The sequence below is a fragment of the Cydia fagiglandana genome, chromosome 7, assembly GCF_963556715.1.
Source record: "Cydia fagiglandana chromosome 7, ilCydFagi1.1, whole genome shotgun sequence".
In the NCBI taxonomy this organism is placed as follows: domain Eukaryota; kingdom Metazoa; phylum Arthropoda; class Insecta; order Lepidoptera; family Tortricidae; genus Cydia; species Cydia fagiglandana.
The window spans coordinates 15890541-15906777 of NC_085938.1; the positions used below are offsets into that span (position 1 = coordinate 15890541).

The 16237-nt window shown below is 35.0% G+C and overlaps 1 protein-coding gene across 1 annotated transcript; it reads left to right on the forward strand.

The window, feature by feature from the left end:
* Positions 1 to 5741: 5741 nt before the first annotated feature.
* LOC134666234 (uncharacterized) lies at positions 5742 to 14682 on the forward strand. The gene is made up of 6 exons (XM_063523386.1): positions 5742 to 7025; positions 7621 to 7843; positions 8643 to 8772; positions 9292 to 9393; positions 10721 to 10859; positions 14563 to 14682. Exons 1-6 carry the CDS (start codon positions 5808 to 5810, stop codon positions 14680 to 14682), a joined length of 1932 nt encoding a protein of 643 aa, XP_063379456.1. The 5' UTR covers positions 5742 to 5807.
* Positions 14683 to 16237: the final 1555 nt, after the last annotated feature.

Consider the following 16237-nt stretch of genomic DNA (forward strand, 5'->3'; position numbering starts at 1 on the left):
ACAAGAAACACTGAAACAAGGGATTAAAATAAGGAATAACTTGCTTAGTATAAATAGGTACATACATAATTTATCCTATGTTGAATATTAGAAATAATGGAAAAGTGACTCGTTCATTCTGTTTGATAGATAGGTTAGGTATCTTTCTTCGGCCAAAATAAGGAATTTAATTATTTTTATTAAATTTGGTGAGCGAAGTGAAATGTCTTGGACCGTACATTGGCTATTACTTTTTTCCAATCTGTTTCGTCTTGGGAACAGGAAGTGGAAATAAATAACTTGAACCCAATGCCTCAAGGGTGTGCTCAGATCAGAGCTACTCGTGGAACCTATGTACCTATTACCCATATAAAGATACGAATACGGTATTTCTACCCCCTAACTTGACTAAATTTTTCTCGCATATGTATGTATTTTATTTTATTTTGTTTTATATTATTTTATTTTAATGGGTACAATAACATAATGCATGTATTGTAACACATTTTTTACATAAGCAACTTATTTCTTTACTTACATTATTACGATTATAATTGTACACAACGTTATCATGGAATAATTATCAAGCTAAACGCAAATTTTGACTAAAAATCTTCTGTTAAGTATTAAAAAATAAGAAATGTCTTGTATTTATGTATTTATGTATGTATGTATGTCACTTTATTGCATATAAACATATTGCACATAGGCATATGCTGCCCTCCTAAGCTTTCAATAAATGTGTTTTCGATCTTTACTAGATATCCTTTTGATAATCAAGTCTCGCTGCTTTAAAATATCTATATTAACGAAGTGCATACAACTTGAGCGGCATTCAGATTAAACGAATGAGAAACAATGAGAAAAATATCATTATCAATCTCAAATTAAAAAACATAATATCATAAAATCTGAATACTGTAAATACCCTCCTCTAATATAGAAAGCCACATTGTATTAACAAGTTATGTTTAACTTCTAGGTTAGATAATTATCTAACGAGGCTTACTGTTAATTATAAAATGCTTTTAAATCCTCGGTGCAAATTCTGAAACATTTTGCAATTGAGATACACAACCTAGACCCCAATCAGTAAAGCCAACAGAAACAGCTACTGTAACACACACAAATCCTTTTCCATTCATGAATTCAAGGCAAATAGAAATCCCGCTATTTTCAGCTCACATGTGCTGCGCTGAACTCTTGGCTACAATTTGTTTACAGACGGCTACGCGAATACATTTTACTTAAGCTTTGATACCCACAGCTTTACGTCCAAATTATTCGTCACATTTTATTGCAGATTGTTTAAAACAAAAGGCTATTAACCGGGTACACACAGAGCGAGCATACGCGCGAGGCAATTTCCGTTGCGCACAAGATAGGCAATGTAGATGTGTCTCGGCCGAGGCGGCGCTAGCGAGGCACGTCTACACTGGCCGTTTTGTGCTCGAGGACATTGCCTCGCGCGTATGCGCGCTCTGTGCGGACCCGGACGGTGACCCGGTTATTTAAACTACTGCTTTAACCCAAGCAATTAGTCAATCAGTGGTTTAGTGTAGCTATCTAAGGGCCAGTTGCACCGATCACATTTGACAGACTGATCAACGTCAGCCGGCGCGCCCCGGCGCTTTACTATGAAACTTTCCACGCATAAAAATTTTGCGAACTCTTTAACGATACAAACAATTTGGTGCAACCGACCCTATAGTACATTGTAGGAGAGGACGGAAAATCGCTAAAAGATGGACGAGTGAGTTCGAGGGCCGACACGTTAGTGGAGGCCCTCGAATAATACGAGTCCATCTTTAGCGTTTCCGGCCGAGGCATTACATAGTGCTTTTCACGACTACTGCGAGGAAATAAGAAAACATTTGCATAACTATAAGTACTAGCCCGCGATTTCTCTGGTAGCAAATTACTAGCCACTGCCTGTACTGTCTCTTGAATTTCAGTAGGCGTCAGCGTAAGAATATCATTTTCTTCACTAGAAGAACTCATTTTTATAGCGAGCGTAGATACGCGTTTCTTATATTTTTTAGTCAAACATAATTTACACTATCTAATTTTCAGATCCCGCCTTTTTTTACTTTTTTTACCACTTTTAAGAGGCGTTTTTCTGTTATTTGCTTCAAACCGACTCTAAAATTAGAAGCGTTTTTGCTAATAAAACCACAAACAGCTACAAAAGTAAAAAACGCCTTAAGCGTGAACTGAATGGATAATTGTTAAAAAAAATGAAGTGAATGGTTTTGATATTTCTTTTTTTTTTAAACAAGAAATTGGTGCTATAAATAACCTAATTTTATTTTTGAAGGAAAAAGTTGCGCAAAAAAAGACCTTTTATTGATTTTTATGTTTTAAATGATACTCATTGCTGTAGCGAACTGTCACCAATGACAGATGATGACAACAATGAAACATTGTAGTAGTGGTGCTTCAGGTGCTACAGCTATTGCCTACTTTCCACCCTGGTTTTAGACCATCTATTGCCACATTTCCGAACAGTGGCGTGAAAAGTATCTTTCTTTCAGTTGAGATGTGATTCAATTGAATTTGTTATTCGACCCTTAAGCATCTCACTTTGAAACGACATGCTTGTATTACATGTAACTTGATATTAATATTTACGTAGATATTAAATTTAATCCTAAACGGTTCAGCTGCTAAGCAGGAGTAAGCAGAGGTAACAGAAGAGACCAAGTTACTTTCACATTAAATTTAGTCTCAGGAGGAAATTTCTTTCCTGGACCTCAAACTAATATGTTTATGCTTAAACTTAAAATTCATTACACCTTATAAAACAAAATTTCCCGCCGCATCTGTCTGTTTGTATGTAGGTATGTAAAAACTACGGGGGCGGGTCGAAAATGCATTTATAATTTAGTAATGATATAGGTACTTACCGATTTCTTTTTACTTTGTAGATTCTTGTACCGAGTTAGATGATAACTAAAGTTGATGTGTAGGGTTTACCAAACAATTTTGTATAAATGCACTAAATATAATTTGAGTATAATTTGATTTATTTATCCTAACTGTCAATTTTGAAATTCACGAGGTCTCGATCAAAGAGCATATAATCACTACGTTTTAAGAGTCGGCACTCTCGAACAATCCTTGAACCGAATTATGAACGTACATGTGCCAACACACCAAATACAGGCTTAAAGATCTCGCATCCAGGCCATAATCGTTAAAAAAAAAACCACACACAATACTACCAACACAAAAAAAAACAACGCTAGGGCTCGACACTTCCAGTACCTACTGTTTATCGATATCGATAAATGTGCGATACGTGCTGCTGTATTTACCTACTGTATTACTGTAACAGTACATTTTGAGAATCACGTGGATTAATAAAATAAAAGAACATTATATAAACAATTTTATTTTACATGATAAAAATAACATAGTTTATTATTCAAGTAGGCATATTAGTTATGCTGAATTCGCGCGCATACTTTTTTAATCTGGTCCCTTTTTATTGAAGGCACTGGATGGAGAATGATTTCCACAAATGAACTTGTTTCCATTCAGCTTTTGAATAGGTAAATAAATACGCCAAATCCTCATTTCCTTTTCCTCAGCTTTGCTCATAATCGACATCTGAAATAAAGAGATTATCGATAAATTCGTCGTACACTATTCGTGTCATAGGTTACTTAGTTTTTTACTTAAAAACACTTTATTCACAAAATATTTTCGTTTTAATCATGGATTGTACACGACTAAAACTAATCCAAACTAATTAAATTAGTGACTGTTAACGACTTTGAGTAAAAAATGAAAATATTGCATACCAACATCAGTTTACCGACCTGTTCGGATCAAGTGGAAATCTGGCCAAAAATACGTCAGTAGTTAGTCTTCTTACACACCCACTACAAACTTCACATTTCCTTAAAGATTTGGCCCCCATTTAAATAACAGCTAAAGTTATTTTATCAAAATTACAATAAAAAATAACCACGTATTTCTACGTTCACGACAATTCAAATGACGTTTGACGTTTTACTACCAATCATACCAACCTAAAGAAAAGTAAGTATAATACGTCTATGTTAAAAGCAAGTATGGTATGCGCCACCAAAATGCAACAGCAGTCATTTTAATTCGATAAGATTATTTCTATGTCTCAATGTTGGTAACAAGTACGTTCTTAATTTATCAAAGTATGGGGTGTCGATGGGCTGGTCTCGATGTCATGATCTAATAATATATTTTTTTTTCTATAGAGGTTTAAAGTGGGATTAAAAATGAGCAGGACGCAGCTATTTAAATTATCTATTGGTACGTCTTTTTCTTGGTGTTCCGGACATTTGAGAGGCATGCGCAGACCCGGAGCCAATACGAAGAGGTGTCATACGACAGCATCGCTACAAAAAGTCGCCGTGGGCGAGCGGACAAAGATTATACTGATCTTATCTCTGGGAAAACGCACATTTCTGAGTTTTTATATCGGTATGATAAAGCTACAGGGTTTTATTTTTCTCGTGTAGCGGGTTCAAATCCCGTTTCAATCATGTAATTATTTAATAATCTATGAATGCAGTTTAAATAGTTTTTAAAACTAAAATAATGTCTTGTTTCAGCAAAATATCCTATCTACGATATTTAAGGTACTTTCCCTTGATGTCCCATAGTCTTGGGATGCCCTGTATAAACTATCTGGGAGACCGAGCTTTGCTCGGAAAATATATTTTTATAAAAACTCAGAAATGCGCGTTTTCCCAGAGATAAGACCTAGCTAGATCCATTTTCGGCCCCGAAAACCCCCATATAGCAAATCTCGTCGAAATCATTAGAGCCGTTCAAGAATTGCTCGTAGGTAAGATATTGTTAGAGTCTGGCTAGCCAAAAATTGTTGACAGATATTTCGTTGTTGTATCACCGATTGTCTATGATTTAAAAAAAAGTTAAAAGTCAGTTGTCAATTTATGTCATTCCTTTAAATTTTTTGCGGTTTATAAGGGGTTTATTTTAAATAATATTAATAATTTCTATACTGAGTGAGGTTCGCAAACCATTATTTAAGCTCGTACTCGTAAATAATTACGACAATGTGCGAAGTCGACGTGTAGCGTTGTATAACGAAAAACTGCAATGTTTACAACTCCTAACCAAATGTAAACAAATTAGGAGGTTGGTGCTCTATAAACATTTTGATACTTTAAGTACTAGTTCTAACATTTGCCTATTACTTTGATTAAGTACGTGATTTCATTAATGCTTGGATCTCATAAACAGGACAAGTGCATACAGAAACGGATAAACTAAACGTTCTGAAAAATATCTATAATATCTAAATATGGAACGTAAACACATGTGTTTGTGGTTGACTGTAGTTTAAATAGTGGTAGAAATTATGTGAGCTGACTTTGAGTACACGTAAACGCTTATTTAACTTATTTCCATAGTACCTTACTTGTGCATAGAAAATCAAAAATATTGTCTAGTATCAAAACTATAATTCCTACTACACAAAGTGTGACCAGCCCAAGATTTTTTGAATTTCCCGCCAAACATTTGAGTAAAATTTCAGTAGCCAGACTCTATGCTTATGGAGTGTAGACTTTGGTGTAGAAGTAATGCAAAAGTAATGCCTCTACCTTTCATAGTTATGCTCTTTGAATCCATTTTGAATCTATCAAATCAATGACAACTCTGTCAATTTGATCTCAACTATCAATCAACTATGTTGGTTAGAAATTTAGTTGGAATAAGAAAATTACAAGTATTAACTTATTAAATTTACATATACGTATTAGTTTAAAAATAATGTTTTACCTTAAAGCGACAAACTATTTTAAGCCCAGATAAAAATGGGACTACATCAACTTGTAAATTATTTGTTCATTGTTTATGTATCACAAGCTGCTGTTAATTGCTTCGCAGTCGATTTAAGGGATAGAAATTCTAGAAGATTACAATTACCAGGATCACGAGATGTTCAGCGTTCATTTTCTAATACTTACAGCAACACATCACAACAACCCTTTTATTGGGAACGAAAACATGAAACCAGTAAAAAGAATCACAAAGAAAGCGACTATCTATGGCGAAACGCAAAAACTGTTACAAAAAGAAAGACCTCCACTACCCGTTCTAAAAGAACATATTATATTGCTTTGGTATCCCGTCACAAGTATGTGAGTATATCATCTACTCCGAGTAATATAGAATTTGATTATTTAGACGAGGATCAGTACTATACCAAGAATACCAGTTTGAAAAGTTTACACAGAGTTGACTCTAATAACAGAGGCGCTATTGTAGATGAATTCAATACTAGGATGCCTTCCGATTTGCACTCTTCTATGTCATTTGACATTAATGATCCATACGATATAGAGGTATTGTTACCCGTATCCAAACCTCCGAAAATTGTAGAGTCTGCCTTATTTCCCCACCGCCAAGCTTTCAACAAGTTTAAAATGAAAGTGGATAAAATTAAGAATAACATCAGAGCAAGCGATTTAATTAGCAATGAAGCCTATTTGAGAGAAAAGCTTGTTACGGTAAAAGTATCTCCGAAAGATTCTCTAGTGCCAATGACCACCGTAAAATCACCGGTACAATCTACAACGTCTGCATCAACCACTGCCTTCACAACTCCTTATGACAGAGTGAAATTCTTTGAAATATACGATACAAATACCTTACGACCTTCGAACAAAAGAATAAAATTGAATAATAACAGTCAATATCAGAGTCAGAAAATACCAGACATTATATCAATAGCAGAGAATATTACAAATAAAAAAAGCAACGAAGAGAGTAACATTCCTAGTCAGTTTTGGAGTCTTGATAACCCGAAAAACGAAAGATTTGAGAGAAATTTTAAGAATTTTAGAAAAAGGTCTTTTAAATCGGGTGGAGATTTAAATATTTTATACCAAATTCCTGAATATAATGTTTCGCAATTACATGCCACTTCAAAAACGATCGTCATCTCTAAATCTAAACCTTTAACAAAAACTTCCGTGGCTAATTGGTCCAGTTATCCTTTTGCATCTGCTTACATCTATGAACCAACGCAGGTAAATCATTTACAATGAGTTGATCTTAAGAGCCCATCAACGTGCACACTAGCGCCACAGCTAAATAATCGTAAGTCTTTAAATTTAACGAAAGATATTGAAAAAAGGGGGCCGCTACGGGGTGTATTGTGTATCAAAGTACCTTTTGAATACATCAAACTAGTTTTTATGTTGCTGGATTCATCAATCTATGCGTCCAAATTTAAAACGGCTGTTTTTGTTTGAGTTCCTAGATCGACGAAATCAGCAACATAAAAACTAGTTTGAAGTATTCAAAAGGTACTTAAATACACAATACAGTACGTAGCGACCCCATTTTTGAATATTTTTCGTTAAATTTAAATAATCACAATTATTTAGCTGTGGCGCTAGTGTGCACGTTGATGGGCTCTTAATATACTAATATTAATAATATGTTTGCTATATTTAATTGTACAAAGTGATAGATTAGAACGGTATATTTATTCTTGTTTGAATACTGTGTCAATATAGTCAGTTATTCCACTGATCGTACAGTCATCAGCAATAGTATCTTACACAACTAGGGCCGCAAAAATATGTGACACGTTCCTTTTACCTATTATTTCCCTTTTAGACATATTGCGATGCATCAGGTGTAAGTCCGCACTGGCTGCTAGCTGCCGGGTCTTGCCTATCGCGACACAACTTGGTATACTCGATTGACGAGAGGTCGGCGTATGTGACATACTGCGGAGAGCAGTGGCGATCGCCTGAGCGTATCGCTTATGTCAAAAGAATTGTGGTGCATCCGAAATTCAACCCAAAGGATAAAGTTAGAAGACTTCTTTTTAATATTGGTAAGGCAAATTTCAAAACAATTACTTATTATTCCATCCAAGTTCAGTGGATTACTATATTAATAGTTTTGTATTTAAGTTAGGTATTTATTCTCGTAAAAATATAATTTTATATGTATTTACTATGTATTCAGTTCATAATAATAAGCAAGATCACTGATTGCAGTGGCGGACTTGCCGTAAGGCCCAGTAGGCCCGGACCTAGGGCGGCAAAAAAATTGGGGCGGCAAATTGTGACAAAAAATTCGCTAATGATAACAAGAAATAACTCAAAATGTGTTCTATATACTGTGCGGTACGAAAGGGGCGGCTATAGGGCTTAGGGCCTGAAGCGGCAAAGACTGCAAATCCACCACTGGATACACTATATATACAGCGTATGGTGGCGACTCTGTGCGGTAGTGGGACGTGTAATTTGAATCTAGTTAGCGAGCGTAATCATATCAGCCATGAAAGTAATGATTGAAATTCCACGGAAAATTAACGATCTAAATGTAATCATAGCAACATAACAAGTAATTTTCTATTTAATGAAACAAACTTGATACCTACATATGAATTAAATTTTCTAGGAAGACTTCATGGCTTTGTATTTTAATTTTCATTTACCCTCTGAAACTTTCATATTTATATATATATATATATATATTTGCTCTCATTATACAAGTCGAACATAAATAAAACGAAAACGTAACTGCTTTGGAATTCAGCCCTGCCAAGCATAACATCCGTCACAGACAAATTTTATTTGCTGTAAAAACTAGGAAATTTATATACTTACATTGCGTGGTACTTACAGGGTTGATCCAAGTGTCGAATTCAATGTCCACGTCTTGTCCTCGTTGGGCACCAATCGCAATGATGTCACACCAGTTCTTGGCGAGCTCGGCGGGCACTATGGCCTCTGCAGTAGGCTGGGGCTTAGACAGGTGATTTTTTAGATTTATAGTTACATTCAGGGTGAATAATAATTGAATGATGACGGCCTATCCAGTAAAATATTACCGATAAGAAAATTTAACCGTTTGTAGCGCACAATAAGATATTATACGAAAAAAACCACCTTATGGTCTTTTTTCCTTAAATATATTTTTTTGTACTGAGGGTGGCAATGAGGCTTGAATTGAAGATTATATGTGACGTTCCACGGCAAAAGGTACCTTATGGCGGCTGGCGCTTACGTCACATAGCACCGCAACGCAATAATATTGGAGCGGCGTTAATAATAGCGTAAGCGCCAACCGCCATAAGGTACCTTTTGCCGTGGGATGTCACATATATAATCTGATCCGTTAACAGGGTAAGCCTCCATTTATTTAACAAATTATTTTCTGTTTAACTTTGGAATAATAAACCTCATTTATTATTTGTCTCTGTATTAATATAACAACTTTACAGTATCCTAAATCAAGACAATAAAAATTAAGTTTATTATTCTATTGTTTCAGATACCGATCGAAATATACGACTGAAAAGTTACCGCACCGGCCGCTTACTGTATACGAAGCTCTGATCTATCACCACACATGTCCGGGGAGTTCCACGTTTAGGTAATTATACAGGAATAATTATAAATAATTATTCAATCGAATACTCAAATGAAATATACAGGGTGTCCCTAGCCATTGGACAAAACCGAAATGTACATATGCATTAGAATCAGTATACAAATTATCATAACAATCAGTGTAGCGGTTACGAAGAAATTAACAAATTACGATTTTTTTATTTTGGAGCAATCTGTATGTGTTAGTAGCTCCTGAGGTAATAAATAGTATGAAACCTAGTTCGACCGTTTTGATTATCTTTTTTATTTATGACATTAATAAGATTCTGACTTTTGACAAATGTCATCATTGCCGCACATTTTCAAACAAATTGTCAAAAGCACTACCAGTATGTTTCTTTTTGTGGTCGATTATTGGAAATAAAATAACTTTAGTTTGATAATTTATTTTTTGTTCTAATTAAAAAAATATTACCGTTAAAACATTTCTGAGAAGTAGCCCTACGTGGGATTTTAGGGTTTGTCCAATGGCTAAGGTCACCCTGTATGTATATTTCAGAACTGTAAACGTTCATTCAATTATTAATTTAACAATCGAAGCCACGGTAATATGTATACCTATATTATTGAAAACTAAACAATAACAGCTGAAAGGAACCCTGAAATAACCATTACTAAGTAGGTATTCTGCGTCGAATTTCGAGCTGAAATAATTTGTATGTCTTTTTCCTCATGTTATCGCGGCATTTTGCCACGGGTCATGGAAGCCTGGGGTCCGCTTGACAACTAATCCCTAATATTATAATTTATATAATTTCCTAAAAGTTGATATCCAAAGGTTATCTCGAAGAGATCTCTCTCAAAGACTGCATGTTGTTTACCTACTACTCGTAATCATATTTGACATATTGTATTCTGTATTTATTGTTATGTATGATGAGAAGTCCCTATGACAGCTCAAAAATGCTACGAGAATTCCGGGCTCAGAGGGGCTACTGCGAAAACCGAAATTCGCAAATTTCGGGGATCTTTCTCTTTTACTCCAATAAAAGCGTAATGAGAGTGATAGAGAAAAATGACCGCAATTTGCGAACTTCGATGTTCGCGGTTATAGGCCTGGGGACCGATTTTTGAATTTCGACCACTCGATTTCGTGTATTTCAAAAAATAATATCTCCACTACTAGGCATTTAAATTCTACTAATAGAATTGAAATCGAGTGGTCAATACCAATAGATCCCAAATTTCGATCGTTCGTATTTCTAAAATTAGCATTTCGCCGTTTTCCACCGATTTTCGAGTGACGAAATCAAGCGATCGAAATTCAAAAATCGGCCCCCTGGTCGTAACATAAGTTTTTTGCTGTACAGCATGGCGAAACACATAGCTGACAGTGGCGCCAATAACGTCTACTGTCTCCTGCTGCCGGAGTACACTGGTAAAGAGAACGACTCTGAGCACGGCGGAATGTTGCTGGTCGACGGGAAGCTGATTGCTCTTTATTTGCAGGTATTTTATTCGTAAAATGTATTTAAGGGTGTTGTAAACGACTATTTCTTCATATAAAAGTATCTCCGTTCCAACTGGATAATAACTTTATGATAAATTCCATTTGGATAGATATTTGGTTACATTCTAGGTTGTATCTATGATTCTACAGTAAATACGCAATATGTTCACAAAAAATTGTTATACACGGTGTAACATGAGTAAACCGAATAATTTTAACAGCGTATTCCTGATCATATTTAGAGACAAAAATGTCCTATAAACTTGTTTGATATTCGCCTAGTTTCAGAGATATTATTAATTAAAAAATAAATAAGTTTTTATTGTTACATGGTGTAAAAGGCCTTTTTGATGGTGATGTTGCTGCTTAAGGGACGTAGTCTAAATATCCTTATTGATAGATGTCAAAAAGTGACAAGTAACACTTTGCAAAAAGTAGGTTCTACGAAAAAAAAATGTAAAAATCAATTTTAAGTGACAAGTTTACCAATAACATTTATTGTTTATGTACAAATACATTCAAAAAATTTAAAAAAACGAAACAAAAAAAATTTTTTTTTTGGCGATATTGACCTAAACTCATATTACATTGTTTACTTCTTTTGACCTCAGAAATGCGTGGTTAAAATTATTCGGTTTCCTCATGTTACACCGTGTATAAATCAACTCGCAGATTACATTCGTAATATTTTTTTACATCACAGAAAAAAATACTATCATCGTCTCGTGATAATCTAAATGTGATAATGTTATTTCGTTTTAGCCTCCGGAGCCAATTTCATTATTTATCCATCATGTTCAAAGAATAGAATTACCTAATTTACCTATAGAATATCTTATATCAATTGTTTGTCCATTTATAAACAAATTCTGGTAAAGGTAAAAGAAAGCAGGATTTAAAAAAAAAATGTTTAACCACGTCTTAACTTTAAGTGTTATTGATGGCTGAACTGAAATTCGTATTTTATCATGATAAAGTTGAATTTGGTAACATTGGAATGGAATAATACTCTATTTAAATTTTTAAACCCAAATGTACGCACAAGAAAGGTAGACTTAGAAAACAACATCCTTAATTTTGTAAATTAATAGTTTATAATGGAGCATTTTAATTAAATAATTCTTAGATTATAACAGGCACCATTAACTATCAGTAGCCAGGGCTGACTAAAATAACTTCTTATCTACCGCTTCAGTTAACCGGTAGACCTATAGAATAGTTTCATTTTAATCGATTATCCTGGCTAGGGCATGCTCCCGGGAATTCCCGGTTCTTATATTCCCGGGAATTCCCGGGAATTTTATGGTGTTTTAAGAACCGGTACTGAAGACTCGGTACCGGTACTTCCCGGTTCTCATCATATGACTATATTAATGGAATAAATATTCCCATTTCAATAGTAGTAATGTTTTAGTACTTTAGCTCGGGACATTATATAACATTTAATAATGGTGCTATGAAACGGGGGACCCAAATAACCCGACAAACTAACCTAGTAAAGTAGGCATTCGTGCAGGCAGGCCGTGCCGTCATATAGTGCTGAGTGCATGGACTACGCTACGGCCGTGTGGCTCGGCTCAGGCGGAGGCAATGTGTGCCGGTTAATTTCGTAAATTAGGTTGGAACGCCAATTAAGTGTTTGTTTATAATAAAATAAGTCATTTATTAATTCTTATGCAATAATTTTTATGAAAATAAGTTATTCATAAAGATTGTACGCTAACAAAAACAATTTCTTAAAAGTAATCAAAAGATGCCTTGAGAACCGGGAAGAACCGGGAATCCCGGTTCCGGCCACACCCAGAACCGGGAAATGAAATTCTTGGTACCGGGACCGGTACTGCATGCCCTAATCCTGGCTCACCGCCCAGCCAAAGTCGGTAGCCTGCAATTATCTCAGGGCCCGATTCGGATTTTGAAATAGACATCTATTAGGTATCTTTTAGACATCACCAAGATACGATAACGATATGTTTAAGATCTAACCTGTCAAATTTGACATTTGCGCGATTCTGGACTCTTGAACGATTTTCTCAGGATATGGCTTCCAATTCACATCTAATAGATATCTTAATACTCTATCTAACGTAAAAGTGACATTGGTTGCCCGAATTGCGCTGCAAAAGAGAACTAGTTGATATCTAAACTATAACATATCTAGAATGGATCTAGCACGTGTCGTATCTTGTGAATATCTTGAAGTTCGAATACGGCAGTCAGTCAGCAATTATCTTCAAATTAAATCCGTTCCATGCTCCGTCAGCACTTAACTATCATTCGCTTAAATTGGCTGACGCTGACTTTTGGCTGCACAAAGGGTTAATGGCAAAAAGGCATATAAATGATTGCTTCAATTTGTGATTGTATTGTGTATTGGGACATAATTGGAACAAACACCGTGTTTTTCTTTAAGCTGTATCTTTTACTGAGGTGTGCCAATAGAGTACGAGTATTCTATTTGTGTATGTCGGCGGCCGATCGTAAAATCAGGCACATCGTGAAATTCCTAGGCATATCGTGAAACGTGAAAATCTTTGACTCGTCCCCTGAGTCGACGGAGCCCCGCTACGCCGGGCTCCTATTTCTGGACAGTTTGCCCTTCGGGCATCTGAAGCAACCTAACGAACCTATCCTACCTATATATTGGATTAATGTGACAGTCGTTAAAACATTACACAGGAACATTATGATCTGCCTGATCTTACGATCGGCCGCCGACATCTACATATTCAACTCCCATAGGATATAGTTTCGGCCCAAAGTGACAAGGAATTTAAAAACAAATTAGACAAGTACTAACTATGCATATTCCACTCAACAATGAAAACTTTTTTAAGATAACACTGATACAGGTATTATCACTTATTGCAACTGTCGGCCTGCCTTACAAATGTATATACCTATTTAAAAATAAATACCTATTAAAGATAAAGATAGAGATAAAAAATAGTTTATTCAAGTAGGCATATTACAATGCGCTTATGAACGTCAAATAAACCTTTACCGGCTCCAACCGTACACCTCTGCCCCGAGAAGATTTAAATCCCCCCTCAATTGGAGGAGGGTATCCCAATATGGGACCGGCAACAAACTCGGCGGGACACATCTTTTCAAAACATTATTACATCTTATAATTAACATGCATTACGAGTAATTAAGAAAAATACAATTTAAATTACTATAGAATTCATGCAATTATACTCAGTGAGTACATAACTTTATAGAATTTGATATAAAAAATAAACATATATGTACATGAAATCACAAAAAATCACAATTCCCTTGGTCATGGCATCACGCGTGAACGGCTGAACTAATTTCGCTGATTCTTTTTGTGTTGTGTTTGTTATTGTAAGGAGAAGGTTCTTATGAAAGAAAAAAATGAAAAAGTACAAAAAATATGGATAAATATAGGTAGGTGACCGAAGTTCGCCGGGTCATCTAGTAATCAATGTATCAATAAATTATTTTGAAAAATCATATTTTGAGTACAGCCTATAATTACTGGCTGCTTTTTTGGCGATCAATAGTTATGTATGTATGTATGTATGTATGTATGTATAAACTCTTTATTGTACAAAACAAAAAACACAAATTTATGGCACAGGATAAGCAGTACAAAGGCGAACTTATATCCCTTAATCCCTTTAAGGGATTTCTTCCAGTTAACCTAGTTATTTGATTAATTGTGAATCATTTTAGGAAGAACGTCGTTCCTGGGGCCTCCAGTCAGCGCAGTACACGGGCGTGTGGCGGCTGCTCCCCTGGATAACAGAGATAGCTCACGAACCTGACTTCGAGGATATCACTTTGGAAGTATAAACATTTTTTTTTTGTAAAATAGCAGGCCCTGTTTTAGAATTTTTAAATCACGATTATTTACACTAGACAAAACTACAAACGTAATTTTAGTCTCTCTGAATTCTTAGAGGTAGGATCGGTCGTTTATATTTATTAATATTTTAGTGTCCCGCTCAGAAATTGGCAATACTAGACAATTTTGGCGGTTGACGTCCATGTTATGGTGTTATAAAATATATTCTCTATATAATTAACTCACCAAATGAGCCTAAGAAACGTGAATTTATTTTCTATGTAAAAGGAAAAGGACCTACTTACCTGTTTTAATCGTTGACTTTGGTAACACCGAACTATGCAAAAGAGAAAATTCTTCGTGTCTTAACATAATGCTGCAGTGCTACAAACAATCACCATTTAATAGTACGAATGTTATTTAATGGGTATCGTCTTGGGTCGTCCCATTCGTTTTTCGTCAAGTTCTTAAATTAGTCCTATACTGCTTTCGTCACTCATACTACATTCGTCACAATCGTCGGTAGCTTTCAATGGAAAATGAGTGACGTAAGCAGAATAGGACTAATTTAAGAACTTGACGAAAAACGAATGGGACGACTTAAGACGATACTATTTAATGAGTTTAATGACCAATGATTTGTCCCAGCCAATTTCTGATTTGCATAGAGGCCTCCGCTATACAATAGCGGTGTTAAAGCTTAAATATAAAAGTTGATATGGATCCAGAGATACAGCAACTTTTATAAATAAATTACCTGGAATTTTCAAGCACGGCTTCATTTTATGTGATAATTTAGACGAAAAGAAGACATGGTGGTCGGTAATGGAGTTTGCGAAGTAATAATAAATTATTTACGCTCGGTTTTGGAATAATTGGATTCAGCGGAAAATTCAAAGTTGGTAAGTAGTCACTCAGCGTATGAGAGTTTCGACGTTTACGTAATTTTTAAATTTTTGTGTTATTTATTTATACGTTTTTCTTTTTAAATGCTTCTCTTTGTTTTACATAATTCTTTTATTTGAGTGAGGGATTGGTCTAAATTTTGTAAAAATAATAATTATGTAAGTATTAAAGTTCTACACGTTTCTTAGCTGCGTATTCATTTTTGTAATTTTTCTACAGTCAGAATTAAAAAAATAATTGCAGTCAAAGTGGTCAAATGTCGTCATCATCATCATAATTTAAGAGCTTTGCTCTTGTCGGTGGAGTAATCGCCACTCATTTCTTCCTTGTGCCAGTCTTTTAATTTCCTCATAGGACGCATTATTTTTTTATTTGCCTGAGTTAAGTACGTAATTCTAGGTCTCCATCCTTCTCTTGTTTTTTCAATCCTGCCTTCCAGGATGTTTAGGGTCAAATGTAACGGAACATAACCTTTTTCTTGTGGTAATTACGCTAAGTACTTTATTTTTAAAAAACACTAAAACTGCTAGATTTACACTTAGTAATAAGGAGGCTATTATTTTATTAGCAGTGTAATTATATCTAGTATTTTCTTACCGTAAAATATTCGTCTTAAGTTGTAAAGTTACAAAACACAACAGATCATTAACATTGATG